The sequence below is a fragment of the Dichomitus squalens genome (assembly GCF_000275845.1).
Source record: "Dichomitus squalens LYAD-421 SS1 unplaced genomic scaffold DICSQscaffold_16, whole genome shotgun sequence".
Taxonomy (NCBI): Eukaryota; Fungi; Basidiomycota; class Agaricomycetes; order Polyporales; family Polyporaceae; genus Dichomitus; species Dichomitus squalens.
In genome coordinates this window covers 144,754-172,549 of record NW_006766898.1, presented here as the reverse complement: position 1 = coordinate 172,549, position 27,796 = coordinate 144,754, and the positions used below count along the sequence as shown (strand labels likewise).

The 27,796-nt window shown below is 57.5% G+C and overlaps 8 protein-coding genes across 8 annotated transcripts; 7 read left to right on the top strand and 1 right to left on the bottom strand.

Annotated features, from left to right (window-relative positions):
* Window positions 1-800: 800 nt before the first annotated feature.
* Window positions 801-5,926, top strand: DICSQDRAFT_61585 (kinase-like protein; the record flags this gene model as incomplete). Its single annotated transcript, XM_007366140.1, has 18 exons — window positions 801-851; window positions 912-957; window positions 1,026-1,114; window positions 1,173-1,202; window positions 1,484-1,548; window positions 1,600-1,859; window positions 1,918-1,969; window positions 2,045-2,454; window positions 2,544-2,867; window positions 2,934-3,145; window positions 3,200-3,763; window positions 3,840-3,974; window positions 4,028-4,074; window positions 4,125-4,247; window positions 4,318-4,640; window positions 4,707-4,882; window positions 4,939-5,227; window positions 5,280-5,926. 18 exons carry the CDS (start codon window positions 801-803, stop codon window positions 5,924-5,926), a joined length of 3,843 nt encoding a protein of 1,280 aa, XP_007366202.1.
* A 638-nt stretch (window positions 5,927-6,564) lies between these two features.
* Window positions 6,565-9,349, top strand: DICSQDRAFT_136939 (uncharacterized protein). Its single transcript, XM_007366139.1, has 4 exons — window positions 6,565-6,749; window positions 6,805-8,363; window positions 8,418-8,522; window positions 8,584-9,349. Exons 1-4 carry the CDS (start codon window positions 6,668-6,670, stop codon window positions 8,971-8,973), a joined length of 2,136 nt encoding a protein of 711 aa, XP_007366201.1. The 5' UTR covers window positions 6,565-6,667; the 3' UTR covers window positions 8,974-9,349.
* Window positions 9,350-10,162: 813 nt separating this feature from the next.
* On the bottom strand, window positions 10,163-11,487 carry DICSQDRAFT_180963 (uncharacterized protein; the record flags this gene model as incomplete). Its single annotated transcript, XM_007366138.1, has 6 exons — window positions 10,163-10,545; window positions 10,618-10,739; window positions 10,805-10,936; window positions 11,002-11,234; window positions 11,319-11,371; window positions 11,467-11,487. 6 exons carry the CDS (start codon window positions 11,485-11,487, stop codon window positions 10,273-10,275), a joined length of 834 nt encoding a protein of 277 aa, XP_007366200.1. The 3' UTR covers window positions 10,163-10,272.
* A 996-nt stretch (window positions 11,488-12,483) lies between these two features.
* On the top strand, window positions 12,484-15,202 carry DICSQDRAFT_106608 (uncharacterized protein). The gene is made up of 10 exons (XM_007366137.1): window positions 12,484-12,982; window positions 13,048-13,178; window positions 13,230-13,261; window positions 13,323-13,444; window positions 13,505-13,525; window positions 13,588-13,606; window positions 13,687-13,728; window positions 13,785-14,360; window positions 14,452-14,490; window positions 14,659-15,202. Exons 1-10 carry the CDS (start codon window positions 12,529-12,531, stop codon window positions 15,098-15,100), a joined length of 1,878 nt encoding a protein of 625 aa, XP_007366199.1. The 5' UTR covers window positions 12,484-12,528; the 3' UTR covers window positions 15,101-15,202.
* A 458-nt stretch (window positions 15,203-15,660) lies between these two features.
* Window positions 15,661-17,827, top strand: DICSQDRAFT_136937 (uncharacterized protein). The gene is made up of 4 exons (XM_007366136.1): window positions 15,661-15,681; window positions 15,753-17,457; window positions 17,523-17,659; window positions 17,709-17,827. Exon 2 carries the CDS (start codon window positions 15,900-15,902, stop codon window positions 17,424-17,426), a length of 1,527 nt encoding a protein of 508 aa, XP_007366198.1. The 5' UTR covers window positions 15,661-15,681; window positions 15,753-15,899; the 3' UTR covers window positions 17,427-17,457; window positions 17,523-17,659; window positions 17,709-17,827.
* Window positions 17,828-19,342: 1,515 nt separating this feature from the next.
* DICSQDRAFT_136936 (uncharacterized protein) lies at window positions 19,343-20,021 on the top strand. Its single transcript, XM_007366135.1, has 3 exons — window positions 19,343-19,466; window positions 19,527-19,838; window positions 19,924-20,021. The coding sequence occupies exons 2-3, from the start codon at window positions 19,758-19,760 to the stop codon at window positions 20,005-20,007; spliced, it is 165 nt and encodes a 54-aa protein (XP_007366197.1). The 5' UTR covers window positions 19,343-19,466; window positions 19,527-19,757; the 3' UTR covers window positions 20,008-20,021.
* A 249-nt stretch (window positions 20,022-20,270) lies between these two features.
* Window positions 20,271-21,895, top strand: DICSQDRAFT_127330 (quinone oxidoreductase; the record flags this gene model as incomplete). The annotated part of the gene is made up of 9 exons (XM_007366134.1): window positions 20,271-20,372; window positions 20,433-20,606; window positions 20,634-20,841; window positions 20,983-21,097; window positions 21,157-21,395; window positions 21,458-21,569; window positions 21,626-21,698; window positions 21,760-21,818; window positions 21,868-21,895. The coding sequence occupies 9 exons, from the start codon at window positions 20,271-20,273 to the stop codon at window positions 21,893-21,895; spliced, it is 1,110 nt and encodes a 369-aa protein (XP_007366196.1).
* A 2,759-nt stretch (window positions 21,896-24,654) lies between these two features.
* DICSQDRAFT_180960 (uncharacterized protein) lies at window positions 24,655-25,804 on the top strand. The gene is made up of 2 exons (XM_007366133.1): window positions 24,655-24,678; window positions 25,028-25,804. Exon 2 carries the CDS (start codon window positions 25,068-25,070, stop codon window positions 25,404-25,406), a length of 339 nt encoding a protein of 112 aa, XP_007366195.1. The 5' UTR covers window positions 24,655-24,678; window positions 25,028-25,067; the 3' UTR covers window positions 25,407-25,804.
* Window positions 25,805-27,796: the final 1,992 nt, after the last annotated feature.

Below are 27,796 nucleotides of genomic sequence, written 5' to 3'. Positions count from 1 at the left end.
GGATGACTCTGTAACGCGGCTCGAACGCGCGAAGCCGTTACGCCAAAAGGCAGGATGAACGAGAGTCTGCACTTTCGCTCACTGGCGGGTATATGCGCACATCACTCGCCTGGATCGTGCTGAGTGCGACCGCCGCCCTTGGGGGCCACAGAGCCGCAGGACTCGCACTCCCTCGCAGGAATAGTCCGCGCCGAACCTTGCGTTGCACCCTGTGGCAGCGGTCCTTGGGCGGACGCGCCAGAGACTGGCGTAAGTTTCGTTCGGCATCTGTTGTGCTTCGCCTCCCTCCTTGTAGGCCATCCAGTCAGTTTTCTGGCCACACGTCGCGCCGGAGTCGACTCGGATGTTATGGATCAGCCAGCACGATGGAGATTGGCTAGTTCAGGCGCGACGATGACACGGGTAGGCGCAGCGCACGCCACGGTGGCGTCCACGCACTGATATCAAAGGGAAACAGAGGGGACGGGGATACGCGGGGGCAGGTCGAAGCAAGACGCGTCAATACGCGGCGCGTGTGCAGACGCGAGGCAAGCCCCCGGAGACTCCTGTTAGGACTGGGCGTGGCACCCCTGGGACGCACGGTTGCCAAAGTGTCGCACTTGGACGACGCACTCAGGCTCGCGGCCCCGCTCAGAGCAGAGTCCAACGCCCCTGCGGTCAATGTCATTCACGGTCCTCTGGGCGGCGCTGCTGGACTAACGACCTCCATCTTGCCCTTTGCTTCACGTCCGATCACTTGCTAGTCCTCTCGTTTCTCCCCCACTCACCCGCTCACGATCCTACTTTCACGCCAAAGCTCGATGCCCTCGCCATCCCGCAACTCAAGCTCGAACAAGCTCCTCAATGCATACGTGCGTGTCTGTCGCGTCCGCCGGTATCAGTCCGTAGTGCTGACTCACGCCGGTATCCAGCAACTGGGAGATTCGTTGGGGAAGGGCGCGTTCGGGCAGGTCTACCGTACGTGTCGCATGGCCTCCTGGAGCGGCGCCACAAGCCTGACCCTGACCGTGTCCGCGTCCTCGCAGGTGCCCTGAACTGGGCCACGGGCGAGACCGTCGCCATCAAGGAGATTCAGCTCAGCAACATACCGAAGAGCGAGATTGGGCAGATTATGGTGCGTGCGCCCCCCCGCGTATGTTCGTCCTGCTACTGACCGCGGACGCGTCCTGCAGTCCGAGATCGACTTGCTCAAAAATCTGAATGTGAGTTTCCTGCGCTCTAACGGTCTGCGGCATCCCGGCGCCACCCCCATCCTTCGGACGCGACCGAGGCTCCCTATGTCTTCAAGCAGTTCGCATACTCCCCTTTCTCCGTGACTGTACCCTCAGTAACACGCTGCTTTTGGGACGTCTCTTCGCTGCACCTCCAAGAGCGTCACGTCTATCCACTCATACTCCCCATGATCCATTGCGGCGATGGGGAGGCGGATTGGTCACCTTAGGAACAACCTCCGTTTACCGTATACTAACTTGACGTCATCTAGCATCCTAATATCGTCAAGTACAAGGGTTTCGAGAAGACGCCGGAATATCTGTACATTATCCTAGAGTAGGTGCTTTGCTCCTTTCCGTGTTGTGCCGCCGGTGTTCACAGGCGCAGGTTTTGCGAGAACGGTTCGCTCCATAATATCTGCAAGAAGTTTGGCAAGTTCCCGGAGACGCTCGTCGGCGTGTACATCGCGCAAGTCCTGGAAGGGCTCGTGTACCTGCACGACCAGGGTGTGATCCACCGAGATATCAAAGGTGCGAACATCCTCACGAACAAGGACGGATGCGTCAAGCTCGCCGACTTCGGCGTAGCGAGCAGCACCGCAGCAGGTGCCGTCCGCGACGACGCCGTTGTCGGCAGTCCATACTGGAGTACGTTGCACATTCACTTCCCTTCACTGTCGCCATCCGTAGCTTAATCTCCGCACAGTGGCACCCGAGGTAATCGAGCAATCCGGGGCGACGACCGCCTCAGACATATGGTCGGTTTCTCTACTGAAATCCTCCCTGTCGGACGCACGCTGAACTCGCCCGTCCTTCTCCGCCTGCTTATATAGGAGCGTCGGCTGCACGGTCATCGAGCTGCTCGAAGGCAAGCCCCCGTACCACTTCCTCGACCCCATGCCCGCCCTCTTCCGCATCGTGCAGGACGACAGCCCGCCGATACCCGACGGCGCGTCCCCGATCGTGAAGGACTTCCTCTACCACTGCTTCCAGAAGGACTGCAACCTGCGCATCTCCGCCAAGAAGCTCCTCCGGCACCCGTGGATGGTCGCCGCGCGGCGGCAGATCACCAACTCCGGCAGCGCGCAGGGCGGCGGCGGCGGCGCGGACAAGCCGTCGGGGGACGGGCAGCGGACGAACGGGAACGGGAACGGGGCCGGGCCCGCGGAGAGGAGGCCGCTGAGCAACTACAACTACGACGAGGCGGTGCTGAAGGTACAGGAGTGGAACGAGGCGCTCAAGTGTGAGTCTCGAGCGGGGGGGGGGCTTGCTTTGTCTCTCTGTCTCTTTTACGCCCTCAGCGGCTGATCGGGTTGGTATATGTATATACAGCGCCGTCAAGACCGTCGAAGCACCCGGAACGCAATCGCAAGAGCTCGCTCGCAGGCCGGGCGGACTCTCCCCTTCCGTCGCCCACGCACATGATCTCCTCGGTACAGGCATCGTCGTCGCTACAGGCGCCTCAGCAGTCCATGCTCCTCACGACACAAGGGCGGAAGCCGGGCTCGCTACCCAAGCCGGGCATGCCCGCCGCGCTGGGCCATATCCGCGAGACGCTGCCCATGCCGTTCATCCTGCAGGCACCCGAGGAGCAGACGGACAACTGGGACGACGACTTCGAGGAGGGCATCTCGCTCACGAAGCTGCACGGTGCGCGTTGCGCTCTCTTGTTTGCGTAGCCGCACACAGCGCTTACTTCTACCGGGGCTGCTTTGTCTGCAGCGCTCGACAAGCCTCCCGTGGAGGACGAGAAGCACGAGGCGGACGACAACGCGCAGACGATCCGCCCCGGGCGCAGTCCTGGCCTCGGGACGGTGCCGCTGCCGGTGGCGAAGGCGCCCGAGCCCCAGATTGCTCCTATCGCGGAGGATTACTCGGACCTGTTGTTCGAGGAGGACGAGGCGAAGCTGGAAGAGAAGGTGGCCGATTTCAAGGTCTGTCCGCCAGATAGCACTCGGAAAGACTTCATGCTCACGTGTGCCGCACAGATGAAGAATTCGGTGAGGCGCGGTCTCTTCCACCCCAACGACATCAAGACGATAGGCCTGCAACCGCCCTCCCCCGGGCCTATGACTGCTCCCCTTCCCGGTCTCACCCACCGGCGATCGCGTCCGTCGCTGAGCATCATCTCCACAGGACCCAACAGCGGACCGTCGTCCGCGCGGGGCCATTCCCGCTCATCGTCGTTCGTGGGCAACGACTCCTTCGGGCGCGAGCAGGCGAAGCGCCTGCAGAGCGACCTGGACAAGTACGCGGACGACGACGACGAGGACTACGAGGACGTGTTCGGGAAGGCGAACGGGCCCTCGGCGCAGCCGATGCAGACGCTGCAGCTGAACACGCGCCTGTCGAACAAGTCGTGGCTCGGGGACGAGGACGACGCGGAGGACGACCCGTTCGCGGAGATCGACGAGGGGTACGCGGAGGAGGACCTCGAGGCGAATCTGCAGCGCGACAAGTACGCGCGGCTGTGCAACCAGGTCACACAGCTCATCGACGAGCTCACGCCGTCCGCGCCGGACTTCCAGCTGAGGGACGCGTGCGACCAGCTGGTGCGTTCTGCCCGTTTGTTTGGTCGTATGAGGCTTTCTGTTTGGGGGCGATTGGGCTGATGGTTCGTCACGGCAGCTGAGCATCATCAACGACACCCCGGAGATGCAGTCGCAGCTGGTGTCCGCGCACGGGATGCTCGCTATCCTGGAGGTGCTCGAGTCGAGGACGGGACGGGACGTGACGCTGAAGTTGCTGCAGATCGTGAACGCGGTGAGTCGGCGTCGCTTCCTATATCAGCTCGGGGCGACTGAGACGTGATGCAGCTTGTCACCACCGACATGGGCTTCTTGGAGAGCTTCTGCCTCATTGGGTACGCTCGTGTGCCATCCGGTGCTGACAGTTGCTCATTTCTCGTGATAGAGGGATACCGGTCATAATGGGCTTCACCTCCAAGAAGTATCCGTCGGAGTGCCGCCTCGAAGCGTCGCACTTTATCCGGCTGCTGTGCCACTCTTCCGTGCTGACGCTGCAGATGTTCATCTCGTATGTATCATTTCCATCTGCCCAACAGCATTCACTTGGCCGGCCAGATTTTGATGTGCGTCTGTATCAGTTGTCGTGGCTTGAAGGTCCTCGTCGATCTATTGGACGAAGACTACACAGAGCAGTCCGAACTCGTCATCCACGCGCTCAACGGCATCTGCAGCGTCTTCGAGCTCCAGAGCCCGACTACGAAGAACGACTTCTGTCGGATGTTCATCCGAGAGGGTCTGCTCGATCCACTGTCTTCGGCACTGCTCAACGTGATGGCGGGCCGGGGAGAGATCGCCGACGACATGAACCGGAAGATTCTGCAAATCATCCTTGTGTTCTGCCAGGTCTCCCAGTCTGATATCCATGTGCGGAATGCCCTCGGCACGCGCAAGATCGTGCGGCGTGAGTTTCATCCCATTCCTCATCATAGCGAACGGTGGCGGTAAGGGTCACACATCGCCTTTCTAGGGCTTCTGAGGGCATGCGAGCTGCTGGAGCCCGAGTATCTCGTCCAGATGCTCAAGGCGGTCAAGCATTTGTCCATGTCCACGAACACGACCATTCTTGAGGTCCTCCAGAACGCGAACGCCATCGAAATCCTGGTCAAGATTCTTGATGAGCGGAGCTCGGGTCCGCTTGGCACGGTTAGTCGCTCGCCTCTTACGGCCGCAGCGACAGACTGAACCTTGTTTCGCGACAGGAAATGGCGAACCATATCTTCCAGACGTGTTACAACCTCTGTCGCCTCAACAAATCAAGACAGGAGGAGGCCGCACAAGCGGGCATCATCCCGAGCCTCAAGCGCGTCATCGAGTCGAGCTCGCCGCTCAAGCAGTTCGCGCTTCCCATCCTGTGTGATCTTGCCAGTGCAGGGAAGAGCTGCAGGATATTGCTGTGGCAGCACGACGGATTGTCGCTCTACCTTCGACTTCTCGAAGACCCATACTTCCAAGTCAGTGCGCTCGAAGCCATCCTGTCCTGGTACGAAAGTTCTTGTTGCGCTCGGGGATGTTGGAGCTGATGCAGTTGCCAGGTTGCAAGATGAGACGGCCAGGATAGAAGATGAACTCATGAAGCCGGAGTCGTTAGATGCGCTGCTCCGCTGCTTCGTACAGGCGAAGGCCAACTCTTTCGAGAACCTTCTCGACCCTCTCCTCAAGATCTTCCGCCTCTCCACCAACATCGCCATCGGCGTCGCCAAGTCGCAATTCTTCAAGCGGCTCATCGACAAGCTAGGGTCGAGCAAGGCCGTAGTGCGGCTCAACCTCCTCCGTATACTTCGGACGGTGTGCGACGTGCATCCCAATCGCGCTGTTCTAGTCGAACGTTACGGCATCTACGACATTGTGGCGAAGCTAAGCAAGGAGGACGTCGCCGTCCTTGTTCGGGAGCTTGCGAGGGAGATCGTTCCCACTCTAGCTCCGGCGCTCAAGCCCTCGGCGCGGCTGTCAAAGGGCGTCGATACGCCTAAGTCGGCTAAGGCGATTGCGCCGAAGAGGATGCGGCGACATGCTTCGGAGTCCCTGGCGGGGACGCCTGCTACCAGCCACGGTGGCGTGGGCGCAAGTACGAACGGCAGCAGTCACTTGCGAACGTCGACGCGCAGCGGCGCCGGACTGAATGGCCACGGTAGGTCTTCGAGGCAGCAGCTGCACGACATACTCTGGCAGGGCCAGGATCGGCGTTAGCACGCTGCGTCGGTGTAATTATACTCTCTTTGGGTCCGCTTCCATGTCTCTCGGTCTCTGATAGCTATTCACGTTCGTTTGCTTTCGCGGTCTTAGTACTATCATGTTACATATCATGCAGTCACCTTCCTTTCGGGTTTTCTCCCACCACCGTCCCATATCTCATCTGCAATCTGCACTGGCAGTCGGTCTCGCTCGCACGTACATCACTCGCATCCATCATTCACTGCATCCATCTAACGCACGCGCACCGTCCTTACACTTACAGCTATCTAGAGTCGGCTTAATATTGTATTTGTGCTGTGAACATACGCGTACAGATTAGGTTATGCCGGCATCAATGTCGACGTTCGCGGTCCGTGTTGGCACTCCGAACTGCAAACGCCGCGAAGGCGTAGGATGCCGAGGCAACAGAGCGGGAGGTGCCCAGAGCGGATTGTACCCAGGCGGAAGCACGCAGATTAACAGAGTAAGGAATGGAGTGTAGTCGTGCGTTATAGTGTGATTAGAAGGACGGATAAGGCTGTGGGAACGAAGATAGTTAGCAGGCTGTTATTGGCGGGTAATCCGTGCCAGCCGCCACAGGGCGTTGCTCGACGTCTGCATCGACGCTTCCTTTCCCCGCGACCACAACCAACGCCCGCCCTCCGCTGCTCTTCGTTTCCCTCCTTACTTCTCCGTTCTTGAAGGCAGTCCTCTCCACGCTGTTTGGCTTCTCCCTTTCTTCACTCTGCTGGCCCCATGGCCTTGACTGCTACTGCTCACTCAGCTCTGCCTCGAGAACCCGCCTGGGATGAAGTGATTGTCCCTGCACTCCGCAAACGTAAAGCCCTGTCACCGCTTGTAAGGTTGGAGTCACTCTGACATCCGCCCCGCAGGTCTAAAGGATGAGAGCAACGCCCTCGCCAAGCGCATTTCCGCCGCGTCGATCACATCCCTCGAAGAGCAGGCGGGCCAGTACTATGCCGCACAACGACCTGGCACGTCTACCTCCTCGCACTCGTATTCGTACTCAAACGGCAGCAAGCCGAGTGCAATCCCCCGCCCCAGTCTGCAGTCTTCACGGACTGCGGATTCGTCCTCCGGAACGCACGCAGCTGCCCGTCCGGCCCAGTATTCGCGTGCGCGTACCCTTTCGCAACCATTCCCTGTCGAGCCCCCTCACTCCACAGAGCATTCGTCCCCCCCTTCGGAGACTCGCCCGATCTCGCCCCTCAACGCTCCCAAGGGCACGCGCATTCCTGTATCGCGGACACGAACCGGAAGCACCTCGAGCCAGGCCCATTCCGTATACAACGGTTCAAGCTCTACAGGACGCGCGAACGGCTACTCGAAGCATAGTGGAGAAGCATCGGAGTCACACCTATGGCCAGTTGAGGAGCAGATGCACGGGCAGGCCCAGTCCCCAGCACAGTCCCAGACCTCCCGTTCCACCATTCAGGTTCCCCGTCGGAAGATATCCGACATCTTTCAAGAACAAGCGCCCTTCACCTCCCAGTCCCTTTCTTCTTCGCACAGCCAGCTCGACTACGCCCCGGAACGGGTTTCGTCAGATTCGGAGGAGCACCCGTTCGAACATTGGTATCGCGGCGACGTCGCGCGCAACGGCGGTGTGGGTGAGCTGCGCGTCGCTCGGCGCCAGGAGATGCTCGATATAGCGAACTACGGGCATTCGCTACGGAACCCATCCGGCAAATCGCACAGCGGGTTATCCTCGCGCTCTCGGTCAAACTCGCGAGGAAGGGATATGCCCAATGGACGGATACGGATGAGACAGCGGTCGGGCAGCGTGGGGGCGCGAGAGAGTATCTACATTGACGACGAGGGGGTAGCGGAGGGGGACACGGTAATGGATGAGAGGCCTTTGACGGACCTCGACGACGACGGGTACGAAGACCATTTGGATGACTATTATGCCCAGGCTGTTCAGCCCCACCCGAACGGCTCGATATCCTCACCTTCCCTTGATATCCGTAGCGATACCCCCACCAGTCGGCACACGCAAAACACGTCGCGGAGTCGAATACCTCAGCCCACGTCGCGCTCCCGAACTACGACCCCAACACCTGCCAAGCCAACCCGTAGCACGTCCGAGTCTGGGTTGGCTAGCCCCTCATCACCCGCGCCTTCCCCTTCAGTGCCGCGTTCGGCTACTCAACCGCTGAAGACTCAAGGCTTGTCGCCTGCAGCATCAAGTCCTTCGACACCCTCGACGCCCACCGCTAAGCGGCGAGCGAAGAGTCCGGCAAATGCGACCCCGCAGTCCTCGGCGAAGAAGCAGAAAGCAAAGGCACCTCCTTCGTCCATGCAGAAACGCTCAGTCGCAAGGAACGAGGAGAACCGCCGGTCCATCGGGCAGTATCCGTTGCCCGACGGAGGCGAGGACGCGATCCCTACATGGACGCAGCCTCGACCGGCCAACGGTAATTGGGATGACGTGAGTACCGTTGAGTCTCTGCGCGCGGTGTTTCTTATGCCACCGGTGACTTAGGTCGTGCTTCCTGCCGTCGCGAAAAAGAAAGGCCTGCAAGACCAGTACGAGACGGCAGACGGTACGCCCAAGCCCAAGGAGCCCGAACCTGTGGTCATCGAGCCGGTGAGTCGTACCTCTTCGTTGTTCGCTTCCGCACCTTCTCACCCTTCGTTTCGTACCCAAGGCACCCGGGACATTCGGCTACGACCCCACGAAATATCGCAGGCGATGGAGCAACCGCCCGGAACAAATCCCCATGGACGAATTTGGCCAGCCCAAGACTCAGCTCCCTCCTACGGAAGACGTCTCTGTACCTGAACCAGAGGAGCACCTCATGCCCACGACGCCCACCGTACCCACTACTCCCCGCTCATTCGACCGGTCACGTATTGAGTCTCCACCGCCCTTCGCGCACTATCAGACAGGTGGGCAGGAGCTGCTACCACCTCTACACATGCAGATGGAAGCATCGCATCAAATGTCGCCGCTGGGTGGCAAGGAGCAGCCACAGCAACAGCCACTGACGGCGGACGAGGAGGACAGCGGGGGATGCTGCAAATGCGTCATTATGTGACATATCTTGGTTATGCCGCGTGTTGCCTCTCCGCTCGTTCGCTTATTAGTCCCTGTGGTCTTCTCACGTGCGTCCTTATGATAACCTGTCGACTTGTTGTCGGGGTTGAACGCTGTGACTCTCATTGATCTCTTGTCTCTCACTCGGGCTGTGCGGACGTGTGTCTGTGTCCTTACATTTCCGTCCCCATCCCTCATCCTCGTGTTCCGTGCTTTGCATTGCATTCCGCGCGTTCATCCTCTGACGTCCACCCCAGCCACTTCGCCATTACCATGTACGTATTATGCTTGCCGCTTTTCACCCGCATTTTTGTCACTATCAGGATGTCCCTTCCCTCTTTCTCAACCGTCATCCCCCAACATTTACATCACCGCCCGTACCCTACTGCCATCGCAATTCATCTCCTTCTCTCAGGTTAGCCCTGCTGCGTCTCCCGATAGTTTATCCCGTCGTCAAGTCAGCACGGGCTCTGCTCACTTCGGTCTCGCAGCCCGCAGAGCCCTCCCGCGCCGACCTCCGCATCCACCATCGTCACCATCGGGCTTCGCCAGATCGCATGCACCCATCGGGCCCTCGACCACCTCCCCCTCCCACGTTCTGGCCTCTCACGACTGCTCTCCTATTTCTCTGGTATTTGTACGACTGTCCTGGCCCCTTCATCGCCATTATATCACTTATTAGACATCCTTTCCCTGCGGCCGTTTGCTGTTCTCAGTTCACTGTTCAACACTCACCCTCTCCGTCCCGCTGCGTCCCACCAGACAGATATCGCTCGTTAATACCCCGGTACCCTATACGTATAACCCACTTATTGCCCAGAATGCACACATCGATACGCACACTCCATACGTCGCAGCATAGCTCCTTTGACGTGCCTCTCGATTGCCCTGGGCGAGCGGACGGCGTGCGTCGCGAGATAGTGTCCGTTCATCTCGCATGCCGGAGCGGCCACGTCTCTCACGACAAGAACCCAGAATGCATGCATTAAATGATGGTTGTAATGGCTCAGTGCGGCGTGGCTCCCCTGCGAGTCAGCGACAAACACGGCCAGGACTTGGCAAGTTTCACATGTCGCGATCGATCGATCGTGGCAGACGAGCTATGTACTGTAGACGTAGCGACGAGCTCATGCTCGCCGTGCGGTGCAGTGTCAGGAGCAGCCTGCGGCGCACACCAAACCAACGATGAATGACAGGAAGCACGATGTATTACATCCACCAAGGGAATCGACAAGCCCGATACGATACAGCGTAAATCCTACAGTACGTCCCATATTCCTTTGCAAATCCCTCAGGCTTCTCAAACAACGGTCGGTGCCTCCGCAGTCTTAGGCGCTCCCCCAGTCGTCGACGCGTCGGCCCCAGCGGTGCTCACCGACTGGACGCTCGGGTCGACGGGCGGGCTGGTCGTGCCGACGCCGGTGGAGGAAGGCGTCGCGCCGTGCGTGGAGGCCTTGTGCGATTCGTGAATGCGGCGCGCCTCCTCGTGGATGTCGAGCACCTGTTTGGACGTCGACGTGTAGAACGCCTTGACCTTCTGTCCGAACGGCGACGAAAGCGCCTTCGCGTAGTACTGCGCGCGTGAATGACAAGGTCCATTCAGCTGCCACAGCTACGTTTCAGGGAGAGATTCCAAGATACTCACGTCGGTTGCGGTCCTGGAGATCCCGCGCTGCTCGTCGACGGCCTTCGCTTGCTGCGCCGCGGTTTGGATGGTCTCGTGCGCCTTACCGGACAGCGTCTTCTCGGGCCCTAGTACCTTCGAGCCTGCGCGTAACCAGAACATGTTCACTTTAGAGAAGCGAACGAGATAGGATGGTCGAGATACGTACCAAGAGTCGTGTCAAGGCTCTGGATGTACGACAGGAAACGATTCGAGATGCCGTGTTGCTGGTCGAGCTCGATCGCGCGCTGGAGTATCTGGTCCGAGAGCGTGTAACCCTTCGCGAGGTATTCCGCGGCAACTGTGTGCAATGCAATGCGCGCCTTCAGCGGCTGTGTCTCGATTAGCAGACAGATATGAACTCACTGCCCGCGCGCGGCTTGTCGGCCTGGTCGATGTGCTCGCCGGTGTGGTGAGTTTCGGCCTCTTTGGCGGCGGCGGCGGCGTCCTGGACGTCGGAGATGATGGTGAGGTGGGCGCCGTCGAGGGTGCCGCCGTTGAGCATGAGCGCGGTCTTGGCCGCGGATGGCTTCTCGAAGTGGATCTTGGCCGAATGTTTCTCTTGGTCGTACTCGATGCCGTTGATCTTCCCGCAGAATCTGTGTGATGCGTTGGGTGAGGGGTGAGCTTACGTTCAATGGCTCACGCGGATGTCAGAAGGGTCGAATGAGGGCACCACTGACGTGAAGAAGTCCCTGAGATGCGACTCGGTGGTCGTCTGAGAGATACCGGAAACCTGTATGTCCAGAGCATAACTCGATCAGCACGCGTCGCTCCCCTCGCGCGACGTTGGAGCCGTGCGCGCAAATAGATCAGATAGTCGAGACGTACGTGGATGGTGTTGGCAGACATGGTGGTGGTTGGTGTTCAAGATGCGTTGGGGATCGATGAGGAAATGGTCGCGGACTATGTAGTCCTCGCGCGCATCGCAATTGAATATCAGGGCGTCCCCACTCCAGGCCATGACATCATCTCCATCTCCGTGATTCTGCTACCCACGGCTGGCCGGCCCGCCTCGCCGCTACCCTTCGAGTCGCGGCTCGAGCCTCATACAACTTCTTCAGGACTGCGACCGCACATACACCGGTGATATCCAAGTTCTTCCTTGACTACTGCTTCGCCAGATGAAGCGTTTCTAGCTAGCTTATGGACGCGATTTATGACCGTCTGTCGTACAACATGCAATGTGACTGTGGCGACAACAATCACGACTGGTATAGGCATAAACCAGCCTGTCTTTCCGTCAGTGCCACACGAGAACCAGCGTCGAATGTTGGCAGACAGAAACGGGTCGGTTGCCGAAACCTCCAAGTAAGCTCTTTCCTACATTCTCTATGGTGCAAGACAGGATTGAGGGCCATAGTAGGCTCCGCTGCGCCGGTTCTGCCAACGGAAAGGTCGCTGGCACGATCTCTGTGGGCATGTGTGTGGATCAGCAAAAGTTTTGGAACGAGTCCGCTTTTTCCGGAAAGCACACTCTGTCTCGATAGTTTGGTACCTTGGTATGTAACGGGTCCCGGGAGTGTAATCCTGTTGATTTGCAGCCAACTGACTCCGATGGAATCTAACAAGGTACATGTCTGCATGTATGATATGCATTCAAGAGCTTTGCAGAAGTCCTCCTCATAGTGAGCCTGACCATAGTATCGTGGAGATTAAGTGGAACGGAACGTCTGCCGTCGTCCAAGGTCAACTTGAAGTTGTACAATGTTTACTGATACCCACGGCTTTCCGGCCCGGCCAATCTTGCTGTGTCGCGTGAACCGCGTCGTTCTCACCGCCCGCGACGATGTCCACGGCTGCAGCCTGCTTCACAAGGACTGCAACGACCACGGTCACCACATGCGCCCCTGATACTCAGGATCTCTGCTCCATACTGCCATCATCATCAAGATGAAGCGCGTTCTGTTTGGCATCTTGCTCGGGCTGTGTCTCTATGCTGCTTCTGCTTCTGCGGCAGACGTCACCGAACGACCGTATGAGCTTATCGTTCAACGCGACTCAGACACTCTGAAATGCTCGCACCTCGCGCTGCACGATACTCAGCACTTCAGAGGTCTTCCTGAGTCAGGATACTTGAAGAGCAAGGTTTTGGAAACGGGCGAAGAGAGAACCCAGTTCATAGCTGAGACAGAGGAGGACGTCTGGGAGCGTGCAGAATCGCTGTGTGGGCCGAGAGAAACTTGGGACTTCCATACCCTCATCCGCTCTACGGCCACTCCCTATGATGCAAGCCAGGCCGTGCTCCGTCCCCAGCAAAGTACTTCTCCACAACTCGAAGTCTTCCCGCTCATCACGTCCGGGGACTCGAGCAACCGTGTGGACCTTGTCTTCTTTGCAGACGGCTGTGAGTCTCATCGTTGCATGCTGTTATGTAGTGTGGGATCTTCCATATGATGTCGCATCCCGTAGACACGGCGGAGGAGAAGGACAAGTTCCTCGATGACGCCTTCCGCCTAGCTGAGGACATCTCGGGCAACCAGACCTTTTACACCGTCAAGCCGCTCCTCAACTTCTGGGCCGCCTTCGTTCCGAGCAAGGAGGTAATGACGTTTCTGACCATGTGCAACACTTCCCTTACATATAATGCGCAGAGCGGCGTTGGCGTCGGCGGCGAGCCTAAGGAGCAAGTCTGTCACTTTTCTATAGGTCTTGCCTCTGCTGACCCCTACTCCGAACGACGATAGCACGGTATTCGGACTATACCGCCCTGGCACCGAACTTCGTGGAGTGTACTATAGCAAACCTGAAGTTGCGCGTGAGGCTTGCGATGCTCTTGGGACACAATGCGACTACCCTATTCTCATGGGTGCGTCTACTCAACTTCGCGTCGTTCCACTCGCCGAACGCTGACTATGTTGCACGTAAGGCAACGATCCTCTTTACGGAGGTACGTAGCGCATTCTCCACATGACATTACGAGGCGGCGTTCACTGCGATCTCCACGTTCAGGGCTCGGCGGTGAATTTACGTGAGTCTTCAGTTCCATTTCCGAAATGATGATCGTAGAGGGCATGAACGAACATTGCTATCGCGGTACCAACCAAACAGGGTAATCACACCATCTCTCGCCAACGGTCCACTAGTCCTGCGGTACGTACACAATTCAGTGTCATCGCACCATCCCACAGGAAATCGATACTCGGCAGGCACGAGCTAGGCCACTCCGTCATCGACGTCGGAGAAGAGTACGACGGCGGCTTCGCCTATTTCGGCGTAAACGCCGCACACAACACAACTACCTCCGGGATACCCTGGACGCACTGGCTTTCGCCCGCTCCCGACGCCCACGCCCACGTCCATGACGATGCCGAGCATCACCATGGACACGTATACGGGGCAGCCGAAGCCGTGAAGCCCAAAGACGACATTCGCGTCGAGCGCGCCGTGATGCCCCTCCAAGACTACGCCTGGACGCTGCTCAACACCTCCGCCCCGTGGTCGACCAGGTTCAATTCCTCTGGACAGTACGCCTGGCACCTCGTCCGCTTCTCCCTCTCCGGTCTGCCCAATGCCACGGACCTTGTCGTCTCACTTGACGGGAAGGACCTACACTGGGCGCCACGTGCGGACGTTGGCGTCGACAGATGGCACTACGACGTCAAGCTGAACTCCACGCTCAGCGGAGGCGAGCATGAGGTTACGTTTGAGCTAAAGAATCAGAAGAGGGAAGGCGAGGCGCAGCTGTGTAGTGTGGAGGTGCTGGAGTTCGGAGACGAGAACGAGTAAGCACTCCTTCCGTATTTGCCGTTTCCCGATCGCCCGCCCACATCGGGATTCCGGCGGATGTGCGCTGACATGCATTCGTGGCTGTAGATTTGTCACGACACCCGGCCATTACAGCCTCTACCCAACGTGCGTTCTGACTCCTTCGCGTTCTTACTCAACCGCCTCAAAGTGCAATCTGCCGCTCCACCGGAGATAGCACTTCTATCGGACATCGGTGTCTCGTTACGTTTACCCATCTGCCTCCTTCCCGCTCAACATGAACCGATCTGACTCGACTCGAACTTCCACCCACAGCTTCTCCGAGAAGAACGAGACGACATACCGCCCGACGAACGAAGACTGCCTCATGCGCATCGTCACGACGCCCAACTTCTGTAAAGCCTGCGTCGAAGGCCTCTGGCACGCCCTCCTCCGGCGCGTCTCTCTCGTGGACTCTCTCACCCCGTCCTGCTCTCAATCCACCCTCGAGCCGGAACGCGTGCTCGACCTATCGCTCGTCCCGCTCGCGCACCTGCGCGACGCCCCCGTGGGTGTTGAAGAGGGCTACGCGATCACGTGGGTCAGAGACGGGGTCGAGGTGCCGGCGTTCGCGAACCAGACGCGGCTCGTGGACGATGCGAACACCGTGGGCAGCTACGTCGCGCGCGTGAAGTATTGGACGGAGGAGGTGAAGGTGGATCCCGAGGGACTGTTGGAGACCATCGTGGGGGTCGTCGTCACGACACGATGTTTTTAAAGTTTTGGTGGGACGTGTAAGAGCTGTGTAGGATGTGCGTCTTGAAAGCCTTGTACAGTTGTACGCGAAGCAAATTCGATGGTAGCACTCGCTGCCTTTGTCTCCGAGGCTCGGCGTGAGAACGTTAACAAGCGCCTGTTTCGGTTGTTATAATAAACAGGGCTTATCGTATCTTGGTCATCTTCCGTTGTATTCACACTCAATGGCGCTTTGTAGCTCCTTTGTACTCTACGTCACAATGTTCTTTGTAAGTATGCTACTTGTATTTAGTACGCGCTTCTGCGCCCGTAATCGACATCTTCTCGCTCAAACTCTAATATCGCTCCCCTCTCTAGTTGCAGCTCCTCCACTCAAGGAGTTCGTGAAGGACCAGGTGTTTGAGACGTGAGTATCCAAACTCTAGGTATTGTAAACTATCAGGATCATGGACGCAAGCGCGATCGACGAGCTGTGTGACGCCCTCAGCCTCTTAAATCGCATCCAGAATCTTGCGATACCGGACGCAGGGTATGGACTGATTGATCTTCGAATCCTCATTCCTCTGATGAATCGGTAGCTTGCAGCCAAGCTATGTCGGAACCGTGAGGGCCTTTTCATTTACTCTTGTCCTAGATTGTCGATGTCTCACACGCGCATTTCTCTTACATTGCAGCTGCAACAACTCTCAAGCGTTCTCTCTGATGCGTCGTCCCGCGTTCGTACGCTCCTCAATACTCTACCAAAAATCAACACTCTACCCCCGGAATTGCTCGGGAATATCTTCCTCCACTACGTAACCGAGTCAGTGCGGATCGAAGGCATGTCCAATTACAACGCCTTCGGGGTCTTCAACTACGCCTCGCGGCGCAAGGCGTTCCGTCTCACAGAAGTCTGTCACCACTGGCGCACTGTCACTCTTGCTACGACTTCGCTCTGGTGCGGGGTCATATGCGGGTGCGACGACTTGAGGCCGCCAGAGTACCACCTCCACCTCTCCAAAGGCGCCCCCCTGCACGCGATCATCAAGGGGGATCTCGAGGCCGCCGAGAATATCCTCGCGACGTATCCCGCCCGAATCCAGCACCTTCTCATGATGGACACGACCTTCTGGTCGCGCCGCTACGACCCACGGCGATTCCTCGCGCACGTTACCCCCGACCTCCTCACCTGTACACTCAACTTACAGTCGTGGCCTCGCGGGCCTCGCCTTCCCGAGCTCCGATACAACCTCTTCGCACCAGGGGGGGCCGAGCGCCTGCGCTCGCTCTCGGTTTACACCGCCAAAATCATACCAAATGACCATTTCCCGAATCTCCGCGTGCTCAACTTGTACGATATAGTCGGCATCCCGAGCTTCCCGCACATTCTCTCTCTTATCGGGCGCTGTCCTTTGGTCGAGGAGGTCTGCGTGCATTCCGACTGCATGCCTGGACCCAGCACGCCTGATGGGCGTTGGGATCTTGTCGAGCTCAAGCACGCGAGGAAGATTGCGCTCCTCTTCCCCAACTCAGCATGGATCCTTGCTCACCTTGCGCTACCCTTGAATGCGCTGGTGCGCGTGGACGATTTCATCCTCGAGGAGCAGTCGAAATGGTCTACGTTGCCTGCACCCCTGGGACCTGCAGCGCCAAACTTCACCCGCCTGCGCATTTTCCCGCAGGAGAGCTTCATCCACGACGGAATCGTTGGGGGTCTCCGAGTTGAGCTTGCTGCAGCTATGAACGCTCACGCTGGCTATTGCCTCAATGCCATTGCACGTTCTACAGTGCCATCGTTGGTCCGGTACAAGACCCTCGTAGACATCTTTGACAGGACCGATTCGCGCTTTGCACACATAACCGTCCTCTGGGCTGTACGTATACCCATGACATTATCCCTTATTCTCTCCGCTCTGCCTACAATACGCGTGCTTGGCGTCGTGCTCAATTATGGGGATACTATGATCGATCTTGCTGACACGCTGCGAGTGCGGGCTGACGGGGACCTTGTTTGCCCCTCACTTTCCGCTCTCTATATCTCTCACTGTCAGGGATGCGGGAAAAACCTACACTCGCTCCGGGACACCGTCGTCTCGCGCGCCCAGGCCAACCATCGTATCGCGCGGGTCGCTCTTCGGTGCGCGCATACCCCTAACGAAGACGAGTCCACCCTTGCGCCTCACTTCGCTGCCATCCGCCAACATGTCGATGAATTCACCATAATTCCACGCATATGGCATTCCAAATCACGCTCCATCTTGCCTCTGGAATGGCGCGAGGAATGGGGGCGCGAAGACGATGGTGTTTGGCCGGACTGGGAGTTGTTCGGTGGGCCGCGCGCAAGTGTGCGGCGCGACTTTTTCAAGTAGGGTGAGCTCGTGTACCGCCACCCTGGTACAGGTGAGAGGCTTCCGTGCTTGATCCCGTGCATCGCTCATTTGTCTCTGCTTCTGTCTGTTCTCTAGAGCAGATTCTATATTCCCATCCTGGGCTGAAGATACGCCGTGTTTCGGAGCTAGCCTGACTTGTGGTTTTTGTGTGTGCGACCCCCGCAGTACATCCACCCCGCGGATGGTACGGGCGCGTACTATAGATCCTTGTGGTATGTGGTTGTATCTTCTGCCGGTGATTAATCATGAACTTCCAAGCAGATACGGAAATCGGAATGGATGCATGTACGAGAATGAAACGCGTGCGCTCATGCGCGGTTCGCTTTATTACGAAGGATGTCAAGCACTAGCCGGCGATGGGAACAAATTATAGCGACTGAAAGGACGTACAGCTACGCAAGCGAGAATGATGAGTGTGACACTAAACATGAAGTACTTCAGAAGAACGAATGTGAGTGCAGCAATACAGGAGTACAACCCATGAGCGGCATATACGTGGAGACGATAAATACAGCAGTAAATAATACGATCGACGTTGGGGTCTAGTTACTATATTGGTAGTAGTGTAGGTGTGATCACCAAGGGTCAGTAGCATCCCTTCCTGAGGCTTCGAAAACGCGCTGTGCGCGCGTCCCGCGGCGATGGCGGGAGTTGCAGGGTCGCTTCGGTGGGGGAGGGAGGGGGGTTACGCGGCGGTGAGCCACATTACGGCGACGACGATGCTGTGAGCAAGATGTCGCAGTGATAGCGTTGCGGGGCACGCGGCCGCGTGCGAGATGGTAGAACGTTTGCGCACGAGCTATCGTGCGATGCATCGAAGGACGATGATGGCTGGCGGAGCTGGAGCGATGCGCTCAAAAGAAGACTGGGACGACGGCGCCCGCGCTGGTGCGAATGACGCTTTGCGAGGAAGAGCCCGGCTTGGGCTTCGTCGCGGGCTGCGAGTAGGAAACGGGGGTAGTGAACGCCATGGTCGACATAGTGCAGAAGGACTATTAGATGGCTGTTAGAGTGTTGAGGTGGTGTAGAGAGAGGTCCCTTGGATTAATTTGGAGGAGGATACGAGTAAAGTCTTGTGAAGACGAGAACGGAAGAATAGGACCAAGGGGACACAAGCGCAAGGCTCAAGGAGCGAAGGTGGAGCAAGTACTCGCTGTGGGTGACGTTTGTCGAACGGACCCTACCCTCTTTATAACTGCCATTTCATTCGCAGCGCACATCATCGCGGTCCCGTCGCGCACAGGTATCTACGCGATCAACGTCAGTCGAAGCACCGGCGTGAGCCGCCCAAGCATGAGCGATAAGAAGCCTTGAGGCTTCAGAAGCTTGGAGACGAGCGCACAGGGTCCAATTCTGAGACACCAAAGACGCAGAAGGGCCCCCTTGTACCTCGAACACGAGACTCACCTGCGGGAGCTGGTCAGCGGGGGCAAAAGCCCGGGGTCTACTCGTCCTACTTAGACACCCATCACAGTGCCGCACCGGTACATTTGGCCACCACACGCATCGAACGCAGCCAAGCCATCCAGAATATCGCGAACGGCAATCTACGGCGGGCGCGTCGCTGAGTGCATCGTGAGGTCTTCAGTGCTTACTCGTGGCTGGCGCTCCTTGGAAGAGCGGGCGTGAGATCTAGAAGTCAATGTCAGGGCCACCGGAGTCGTGCCTTCCGGTCGGACTTTGACGGGCCTATTGTGCGGTGTGCTGTGCAAAAGCATCATTAAACACTCTAGTGCGGGAGGATGGAGTACTGGGAGGGCTCGCCTCCGCACTGTGTCTCATGGTATTCAGAGTGTATGCTACGCGCGGAACTGACAATACTGCCGGGCGGCCGTGTCTTACTTGTTTTGTACCTATTCATGGTGCTACCTAGTTAGCCGCTACATGACTGGGGATGGACCATCACAAGCCCCAAAGGGAATATTGCAAGGGCATGAAGCGCTCGGACCAGCGCTGAAGAAGATTTAAGGAAGCACAAGGTTTGACTAGGTAGGCAATGTTTGTCTCAAGCCTGTCTCACTACATCACCAGACCGGTCAGCGGCCGACGGGTCTCGGCGGGACTGTAGTAGGAACTCACAAGGTTTGGATGACTGTCGCGGCTGCCTTGTCATATCTGGCACGACGATCAGTCGCGCGGCGCGCAGCGAAGTAGGCGCAGTGATGAGGCAGACGTGTCGCCTGTGCCAGTGGTCGGAGAAGACGTGACGAACACGCCGCAGTCCTGCCATGGACTGAGGCGTGCGGATATAGCCGAGCGCGTCTTGCGGCGATGATACAGTGTTAGAGTGTTTCAATACCTTGTTTCATCATGCACGAGAAGTCGGAGCGGGAGCCCAGGGGCACTAGGCTTGGCGGCTGTACGATGCACGACGGCGCAACATGGATGGATCTGATGAAGCCAGTCAACATGGACGTCCTTGGGAGTTCTGACAGGAAAACATCTGCATGAGGTTCAATATAAGATTGTCACTTACATTCGCCGTTCGCTGTCCGTGCGCGTGCTGTGCAGGAAGACATCCTTGATAACTGAAGCAGATGATGGAGTTAGATCAGCGTGAGGTCGAAGTAGTCGCAATTGCCAAAGCCGAGCCCTTCCAGTAGATGGCAACAGAGACCTAATGAGTTGAACCGAACTGAGCTGAAGGAGCGATGCCGGAAGCCGCTCGGTTCGATTGAGCCAACTAAGTCGACCTCGGCTCAGTGAGATTCTTGGTCACCGCTCTCATGCTACCCGGTTCTGCCGTAAGCGTGCACGGCAGGGCCGATCGTGGCTCCCTGTGCACATCCTTGCTCTTTTTCAACCTCTACTCTCGTACGTACGATGCGCGCGATCCTTGTGAAAGACGGGAAGGGCCACGTCGAGAATCTCTATCTCGGAGAGGCCGAAAAACCCGTTCCAGGACAGGGGAATGTTCTTGTCAAGGTTTGGGAACACTTTACGCAGCTTGCGCCCTATCGCTGACGTGCATTATCCTGGGTTTAGGTTAAGTTCTTCGGTTTAAACCGCATGGACATCCTCCAGCGAGAGGGTCATTACCCTCTGCCTCCGGGAGCATCTTCCATTCTCGGAGTAGAGTTCTCAGGCCACGTCGAGCAAGTGGGAGAAGGCGTGACCGAATGGTATGCAGGCGACGAAGTCTTAGGGCTTGCGGCAGGCGTAAGTATAACGTCGGAGGTGCGATAGCTTGTGCGCCATACGCATGGCCGCGAGTCTATCGTCGTCTTGACGCTTCCAAGTCAAGATATGTTTCCGGAGAGAAGCGCTGACAACCCTTACACCACCCAGGGCGCGTATGCGGAATACATTATCGCGCCGCGCGGTAATATCATTAGGAAGCCAGCTCACCTATCTTGGGCTGAAGCCGCCAGTATCCCTGAGGTGTTCCTAACAGGTATGTGATCGCCTAGGCGTTGTATGCGCCATGGATAGAAGCGGCGGGCGTTGCACCTGCGGGTGGCCTGTCTTCTGCTCGGCTCAGCGCATCGTATCCCCTCGTGCAGTTTGCTCACGGATGTTTTATTGTGGTCCCCAGCGTTCCAGGCACTGGTGGTTCTTGCCGAGGTCAAGAAGGGCGATGACGTCCTCATCCATGCCGGGGCGTCCGGAGTGGGCATCGCCGCAATCCAGCTGGCCCGACTCTACGGAGCGTGAGTCTCGCGCGCTCCACAAGCTTCTCCGCACTGATCATCCTATCGGACATCCCCAGTAACACGGTCACAGCGACGGCATCTACCAAGGATAAGCTCGACATGTTATTGCAGCTACCCAGTGGGGCCACCCACGTTGTGAATTACAAGGAGCAGGACTTTTCCGCAGAAGTGAAGAAGACTACGGGGGGCAAGGGCGTCGACATAATCATTGACTTCGTCGGCCAATCCCACTGGAACAAGAATATCGACTCACTTGCCTACGATGGGCGTATGACGATGCTGGCCTTCCTCAGTGGTAATATGGTGTCAGCGTTCTCTGCGGGTCTAGAATGCTGAAGACATCATCCGCACTTACAGGCGCCGAAGTGGAAAAGTTCAATCTCGCCCCCATTCTCTATAAGCGCCTGAGGATCCAGGGATCGACACTGCGTGCCCGCTCAGAGAGCTACCAAGCAGATCTAGTCGCGAGGTAGAACTACTATGCTCTCCCCCGCACCACGTCGCGTGACGCAGAGACTGTTTCAGGTTCAAGAAAGAGGCTTTCGATCACATCACCGGTGCTTCCGGCGACGGCAAAGTCCGCACGTATATCCACAAGGTGTGCCCCGACCTCAATTCATGCGCATATACCTAGGGCATCGCTGACTTTGGTCTGGCAGGTCTATCCTTGGACCGAGATTCAGGAAGCGCATCGCGAGATGGAGGCGAATAATAACAGGTCAGCCATAGTCCCACCGTGCTGCACCGCGCTGACACGGGCAAAGCAGCGGAAAGATCATAGTCGAGATTGTTTAAGAAAAAACGCGCCTGTCAAGACAGAACTGGAGTCGAGATAGCTGACTATGCAGAGTTTGTCAGCCTGTGTACTACTATCCTTTGATGAATGAGCCTGACCCTCGTCTCCGCACGCATCTGGCCGTTGCGGCGGTGAGAGGTACGCGATCCCCCACCACATGGACGATAGAGTTTCCGAGACTCCGCGGTGAATGTACCAGATATCGTCCACAACTGACCCCGTTTCCCATCGGACCAGTGTTTAGAGACCGGATCACGCAACGTGTATGGGCCTTTCCAGCAGAGCATATCGCAGCCATCCTTCGTCGATAGACGCTCGTTTTGCACCCTTCCACCATCAAAAAGGTCATCACCGGCTGCAGAACACGTCGATGTTCACTTCTTCACGTTGGCCGATGTCGGGATGCTGCCCCCGACCGGATCGCATCTCCCTCTCCTGCGGTTTGTATCAGGATATACATTGTGCATATCGGTCAGAACGTCAACAACACGCCCGGCCACCTATCCACCTTCCGTTCTTCTGATTATGATTTCTGTCTTCGTTGGCGTACATTTCCTCCAAAGGCGGCGATGCCCGATGACGCCCACCCTTCTTTCCTTGTTGCCTGGAGCCGTACCCGCTGACAGATCCAGAAGCGACGTGCCACCGGAGAAGCGGAGAAGGAGGAGGGACATGGCGCCGGAAACACACCCAAGCGGTTCTTGTGACTTAACCTCACAGTGGTGCGCATTGATGGACCCAAGACGAGACCAAACACGTTATCGTATGAACAGGCAGGTATCTTCAACATGATATCGACTTCTATCCCATCTCACATCCCGCGCCGAATTATAATCAGGATATGGGCTCGTGCAAAGTCCATGGTGTAGTTTCGTGGACCCCAATCGACCGGGTACCTAGTTACGAGTGATCCAGCTGGTGCGTCGTTAAGATCATGGCACCTTGTTCTCGTCGATTGGTCGCCGTACGAGTGTGCCTAATGGCACACGAGCGGTAGACTTAGATCGGACATATCACGTTCATCCCCGTCCACTACAAGGCTAGATCGAGTCCGCCGCCACCGCTCGATGTGCCTCTTGTGGGACGTGGGGCCAAGGTCGACGGAATGGGCATGTCCGGCTTCCAGGACGCGTTATGGCCGGATCCCCACCTAACGTGTCCTTGGCTTGGTGCTGCTCTTCTCAGGCTATTGTGGCGGCACGGATCCCCGATGATGGCCCAGGCCACGGCGGACGACACTCGCGTCCATTAGCACTCAATTGATACGGGGACGCACCGTGATCACCTACAGCCTCTCTCCCCCCTTTCCATCCGCGGTCCACGGGACCCCCAAGGCGAGTCGTGGTGAGTACAACACTACACGTACCTGTACACGTACACGCTACATCCACGCTGCAGCAGCGGGAGACATCCCTTCAGGGAGGTCGCCTGCTGCGGCATGGATGCTAATCGACGATTCGCCAGTCACCGGGGCTGCACCCGCCCCGTAGGCACAACGAAGCCCATGTGCGCAGGAACGCTGGGAGCGCTAGAGAAGCTCAACGAAGTCTTCTCAGACGCCGGCTGCAAATAGCTTCTTCATAACTGTGCAGTGGACTGCTTCACCTGATATCAGAACTTGAGGATCAGGCAGACACCCGAACGGAGGTTGGCTTACTTGCGGCCCTTCTTCTACGCGGTATTGTCTACTGCCGGAGACGGTGCGGGAGGTCCAGTCTTCAATTCTTGAGAGCAGGCACCGACGCACTGAAAGCACCGTTCTGACTGTACCCGACCTCCTCAGGAGCTACTCCGCTTCTAAATGGCGTATGACGCGCCTCCGGTCCCTTTCAGCCACTGCCCTCTTCTCCCGCGCGCGGGGACTTGGCACTAGCGGCTAGTATGGCAGGTTGCGCCGCGATCCCCTTCAATGTACCTTCTTGGCTTCCCGCGATAGCCCGTCCAGTAGGCCAAATCCCTATAGGATCCCCGACTACGTCTGCTCTTGTGCTCGTATAGGGCATCCTTACGGCAATTCCGCCGGGCTGCCCTGCAGGGGCGCGGCGATTTACGACATGGACCGGACCCGAGCTGCTCGGCACCCTGGATACTGATGGTGTTGTGGGGTGTAAATGGAACGTTGTTCTCATAGTTGTGCGAATCAGCTGAAGGGCTTATGAGGACGGATCCTCATCACATCTGCATTACGCAGGTTGGTAGACATAGGTGTCGCTAATGTCGCCATGATAGCGCTCCTCAGATGGTGTCAATAATCGCACCCGAACAATCTCTGTAAATACGTCGACGCCATTCCAGATCATGAGCCTCGAATGAATTCTGGTAACCGAGTTGTGCAGAGACATCGGAGTATGGTCTCGGGTATCCCTCTAGTGCGAATGCCATATTCGGGAACGTAGATCTTTGGTCGAAACCGGAGGCTCTAGACGCTGCACAGAGCGGCTTGGCTCGAACTCTCACCACCCTCGCGGACACAAATAGTCCGGTCTGCCAGTCATATCGCTCCGATCAAGCGTTGGGAACGATCAGCCGTTGTAGACGTCGGCGTGTATTCTAGGCAATCTGTCCAATTCTCGGCGGACCTGACCTCGCTTGAGATGCTGCGGCCCATTGGAGGGTCATATCGATGCTTCTGAGCGCCGTGAGCGGACGGGGAATGATGGTTCGCGATCACATTGTGCTACGGTACAGCGTGTGTTGATGAGTAGCGCACACACCTACAAATCCCGGCATGTTTGCCTCTCAGAGGCACTGCTCGCTTATGCCGCCGAACGGCTTCTTTCATGTAAGTGGGGCTGTCCGGTAGACTTTTACTGGTCTCTTCCTCCGAGCGAGTCGTAATCGGCTTTGGGGCCCCCGGAATGCGTCCGCACATACCTGCGCTCACAGTCCGGATGCGCACCGCAATGATGACTTCTTTCGAGCCAAGGTTCATCCCAATGCGCCGCATTCCTCAGTCCTTGACAGGTCCTGTCCATTGTCCCCCAGTGCATATAAAGCTCGCGAGCATCCATCAGCACCTGCCCCTCAGCGAAGCTACCTCAACGTCCCCCTCATCGTCATACGTCACTCCTAACTTGCTCTCAGCTTTTCGTACCTTCGACAACACCCTCCTCCTCTGAAGCACTATGCAGTTCTTCTTCGATCTCTTCGGTGCCTCAGCCACCGCGACCAATGTGGCCAACGGCAGGCCCAACGCGGAGACCACCCAAACCCGCCCCGCGCGACCCAACCCGCAGACTATCATTCGCGACACTGCAGGGACGCACGCGCCCGTATTCTTCTGAACGTCCGCGACGCGCTGCACCAACGCCACAATTGCGCATCCGCGTCAGCTCAACAACAACACCTATCATCCCTCCTCCGATGTGGCCCAGCAATTCGCTCGCATACGCTGTCTTCCCAACAATACCCCTAGTCGTCGATACCACGCACGTATTCCCCCCACACTGCACCGCGCGCCCGCCACAACGACCACACTCGCGTACCAGCAACGCACGCGGTACCACATGAATACTGCGGAGGTCTTCCATTCCATCGGTGGATTACATATTCGCCGGACCTGGCTTTCAGGTTCCGATCGGAAGCAAGGCCCCGGTCTCCGCCCCTCTGTACGCGTTCTATGAGCGCCGACGAAGCCTCTTCGCAGCGCTAAGGCGAGATGCTTCTCCACACGGTCGGAGGAAGAGCAGAAGTAGACGTGTCGATGTGATTTGGAAAAGGAGACGGAGAGCCATGGGCGGTTCGAGTCCTGGAGAACCGGAGGTACGGCGGGGCATGGGGATGGGGGACTACCCGGCATATACTGTTCTTGGACTCTCCTAGACGCACACCATTCCCAAGCAGCATCCCGAGTCGGACTGGAATACAAGGACCTATGATATTAGTCCTGTTAGTTGTTGGAGACGGAACATATGCAAATGAGACCACTCTACTGGACCTGTGATACGCTGTACTCGTGTGACTATTCCCATGCTTTCGCACCACTTAGAATGTCTTGCAATGGCTTATGTCGGCTCCTGTCCGAAGTTATGCTCCTGTCGGTTCAGGAAGGCGCCCGAATGCGGACTTCAACAGACTGATGCAGTCAGACGGCAGGCACCAGACTGGGAAGTCTTTTCATCACAACATGCATCATACGCGATGATGGACAGACGATGCTTCTGGCTCACGAGCTACCGCCCAACGCCAACTCCAGGCCGTTGCACAACCCACCATTCAGGGTTGAACAGCGTCCAGGCCTAGTCTGCATCATTGCTCCCGTCGGCTTTGCGGACTAATGTGATACGCACGCGTCGCGATGGATTGGACAGGCCGCGAACACGTACTGTGGTCGAGCACAGCACCAGGCTTCCGCGACAGACTTGCTACGCAGTTAGACGTCCGCGGGTATGACGGTGGTCGACAGGGATGCCCTGGCCCTGGTCCGGCTGTGTTCTTGACATCCCTGTAGATCCCTCAGGCCCCAAGGGCCACCCTAAAGCCGAACGTGCTTGATCATATATGTACTGCAGCAGCGCCGAGGGGTTCGTCGATAGACTTCTCGTGATTGACTCCAATCCAGATCTCATGACGCACATCCAGATCATCAAATTCAGGGTCAAACCGGGAGTGGGGAGGGGCATTGATCCTGCAGGTGGGGAGTGCCGGTGAGAAGTAAGTACCAGTGGACCAGGGTCATGCGCGTACCGCACAGTAACCCCAGACGGTCCGACAGGGGGCGAACGTCAGCGCCCAAACGGCAGAGACGAATCGCTGCCTTCGCGCGGGCCGCCTTGTGAGATGGGGAAAACAGAGGTTGCGGAAGGGTCGCGGGAGTTTCCTGGGCGCGGGCGACGTTCGCAACGACCTAACCCGGGCGCTGTTGGCTTTGCCGCAACCTGGACTTTTGAGGCGTGTGAGGATGTGAGATGTCGAGTCGGAAAGGAAATATCTGGATGAAGAGATTCGCCATCTCCGCGAAGGTACCGCGATCAGAACGGACACCTCTCGGAGGCAATTTGGCCGACGTAGGCTATAGACGTGCGTGAATGTGATAGATGAACGTCAGCATTCTTGCAGAGTAACGATACGCACTGGGTCTCACCCCGAAGATAGAATGCTCACAAATCTGTGATCGTGCCTCTAAGGGAGTCGCCCAGGTGGCCTGGATTAGACGGCATCGTGGCAGTGATCTCCTTGCTGATATGTCGGAATTTGGCCTTCGTATTGGGACGAAAGTTTGAACGGTTGACAACCACTGGACCTGCACAGTAAAGCACGGGCGAGGTGCGCGATGGGGGCGTAGCATATGTCTACAAGTGGCAGAAGCTGTGATCCATGAGTTCAGTGGTTTGCTTATCGAACTTACGGATATATAAGCCGCATGCACAGGATCCTTAAGTTTCTTTCTTTCTTTCTAGATCCCGTTTATTGCCCTGCGAGGCCGTGCCTCATGGTAGGCCTTAAACTACAAATACTATCGACGTGAGTAAGAAGTGGGTGTTCGGCTGTACATGGTGAGCACAAGGCTCGAGCTAACTAGGGGGGTGTGGTGGGGAAGTAGCGGTGGCGAACGGGGCAAGGGGAAGTGCTAGGCGATGACCGGAAGGAGGGGTGCAAGGGTACACTAGTGGTGGAATGGTGAGTAGCAGGGCGCAGTACCTATGCGTTGTGGCCGCCTGTCCACCCTTGGCCAGTGAAGGCTAGGGTACGGGTTGCAAACCTGCCGCCCAATGGGTACGATTGCGTCCCTGGGACCCGCCTCTTGCTGCGGTCAGGAGTACGCCCGGCGGTATCCCCGCCGTTCGTCAGAACTCCCCCGCCCCTAGAGCGGGCAGATGCCCGCAACGCATAGGTACAAGGGATCCATTGTCTCGGATACATGCATGACCAGCGGGTATATGTAGGGACACTGTATCGTA

Coding starts and splice junctions, on each gene's coding strand:
- DICSQDRAFT_136939 (XM_007366139.1), top strand. CDS start 6,668: ATGGCCTTGACTGCTACTGCTCACTCAGCTCTGCCTCGAGAACCCGCC. Junction 6,750..6,804: donor TGTCCCTGCACTCCGCAAAC/GTAAAGCCCTGT, acceptor TCCGCCCCGCAG/GTCTAAAGGATGAGAGCAAC. Junction 8,364..8,417: donor CCAACGGTAATTGGGATGAC/GTGAGTACCGTT, acceptor CCGGTGACTTAG/GTCGTGCTTCCTGCCGTCGC.
- DICSQDRAFT_106608 (XM_007366137.1), top strand. CDS start 12,529: ATGAAGCGCGTTCTGTTTGGCATCTTGCTCGGGCTGTGTCTCTATGCT. Junction 13,262..13,322: donor GTCGGCGGCGAGCCTAAGGA/GCAAGTCTGTCA, acceptor GAACGACGATAG/CACGGTATTCGGACTATACC. Junction 13,445..13,504: donor CGACTACCCTATTCTCATGG/GTGCGTCTACTC, acceptor GTTGCACGTAAG/GCAACGATCCTCTTTACGGA.
- DICSQDRAFT_136937 (XM_007366136.1), top strand. CDS start 15,900: ATGTCCAATTACAACGCCTTCGGGGTCTTCAACTACGCCTCGCGGCGC.
- DICSQDRAFT_136936 (XM_007366135.1), top strand. CDS start 19,758: ATGCACGAGAAGTCGGAGCGGGAGCCCAGGGGCACTAGGCTTGGCGGC. Junction 19,839..19,923: donor ACGGCGCAACATGGATGGAT/CTGATGAAGCCA, acceptor ATTGTCACTTAC/ATTCGCCGTTCGCTGTCCGT.
- DICSQDRAFT_180960 (XM_007366133.1), top strand. CDS start 25,068: ATGTGGCCAACGGCAGGCCCAACGCGGAGACCACCCAAACCCGCCCCG.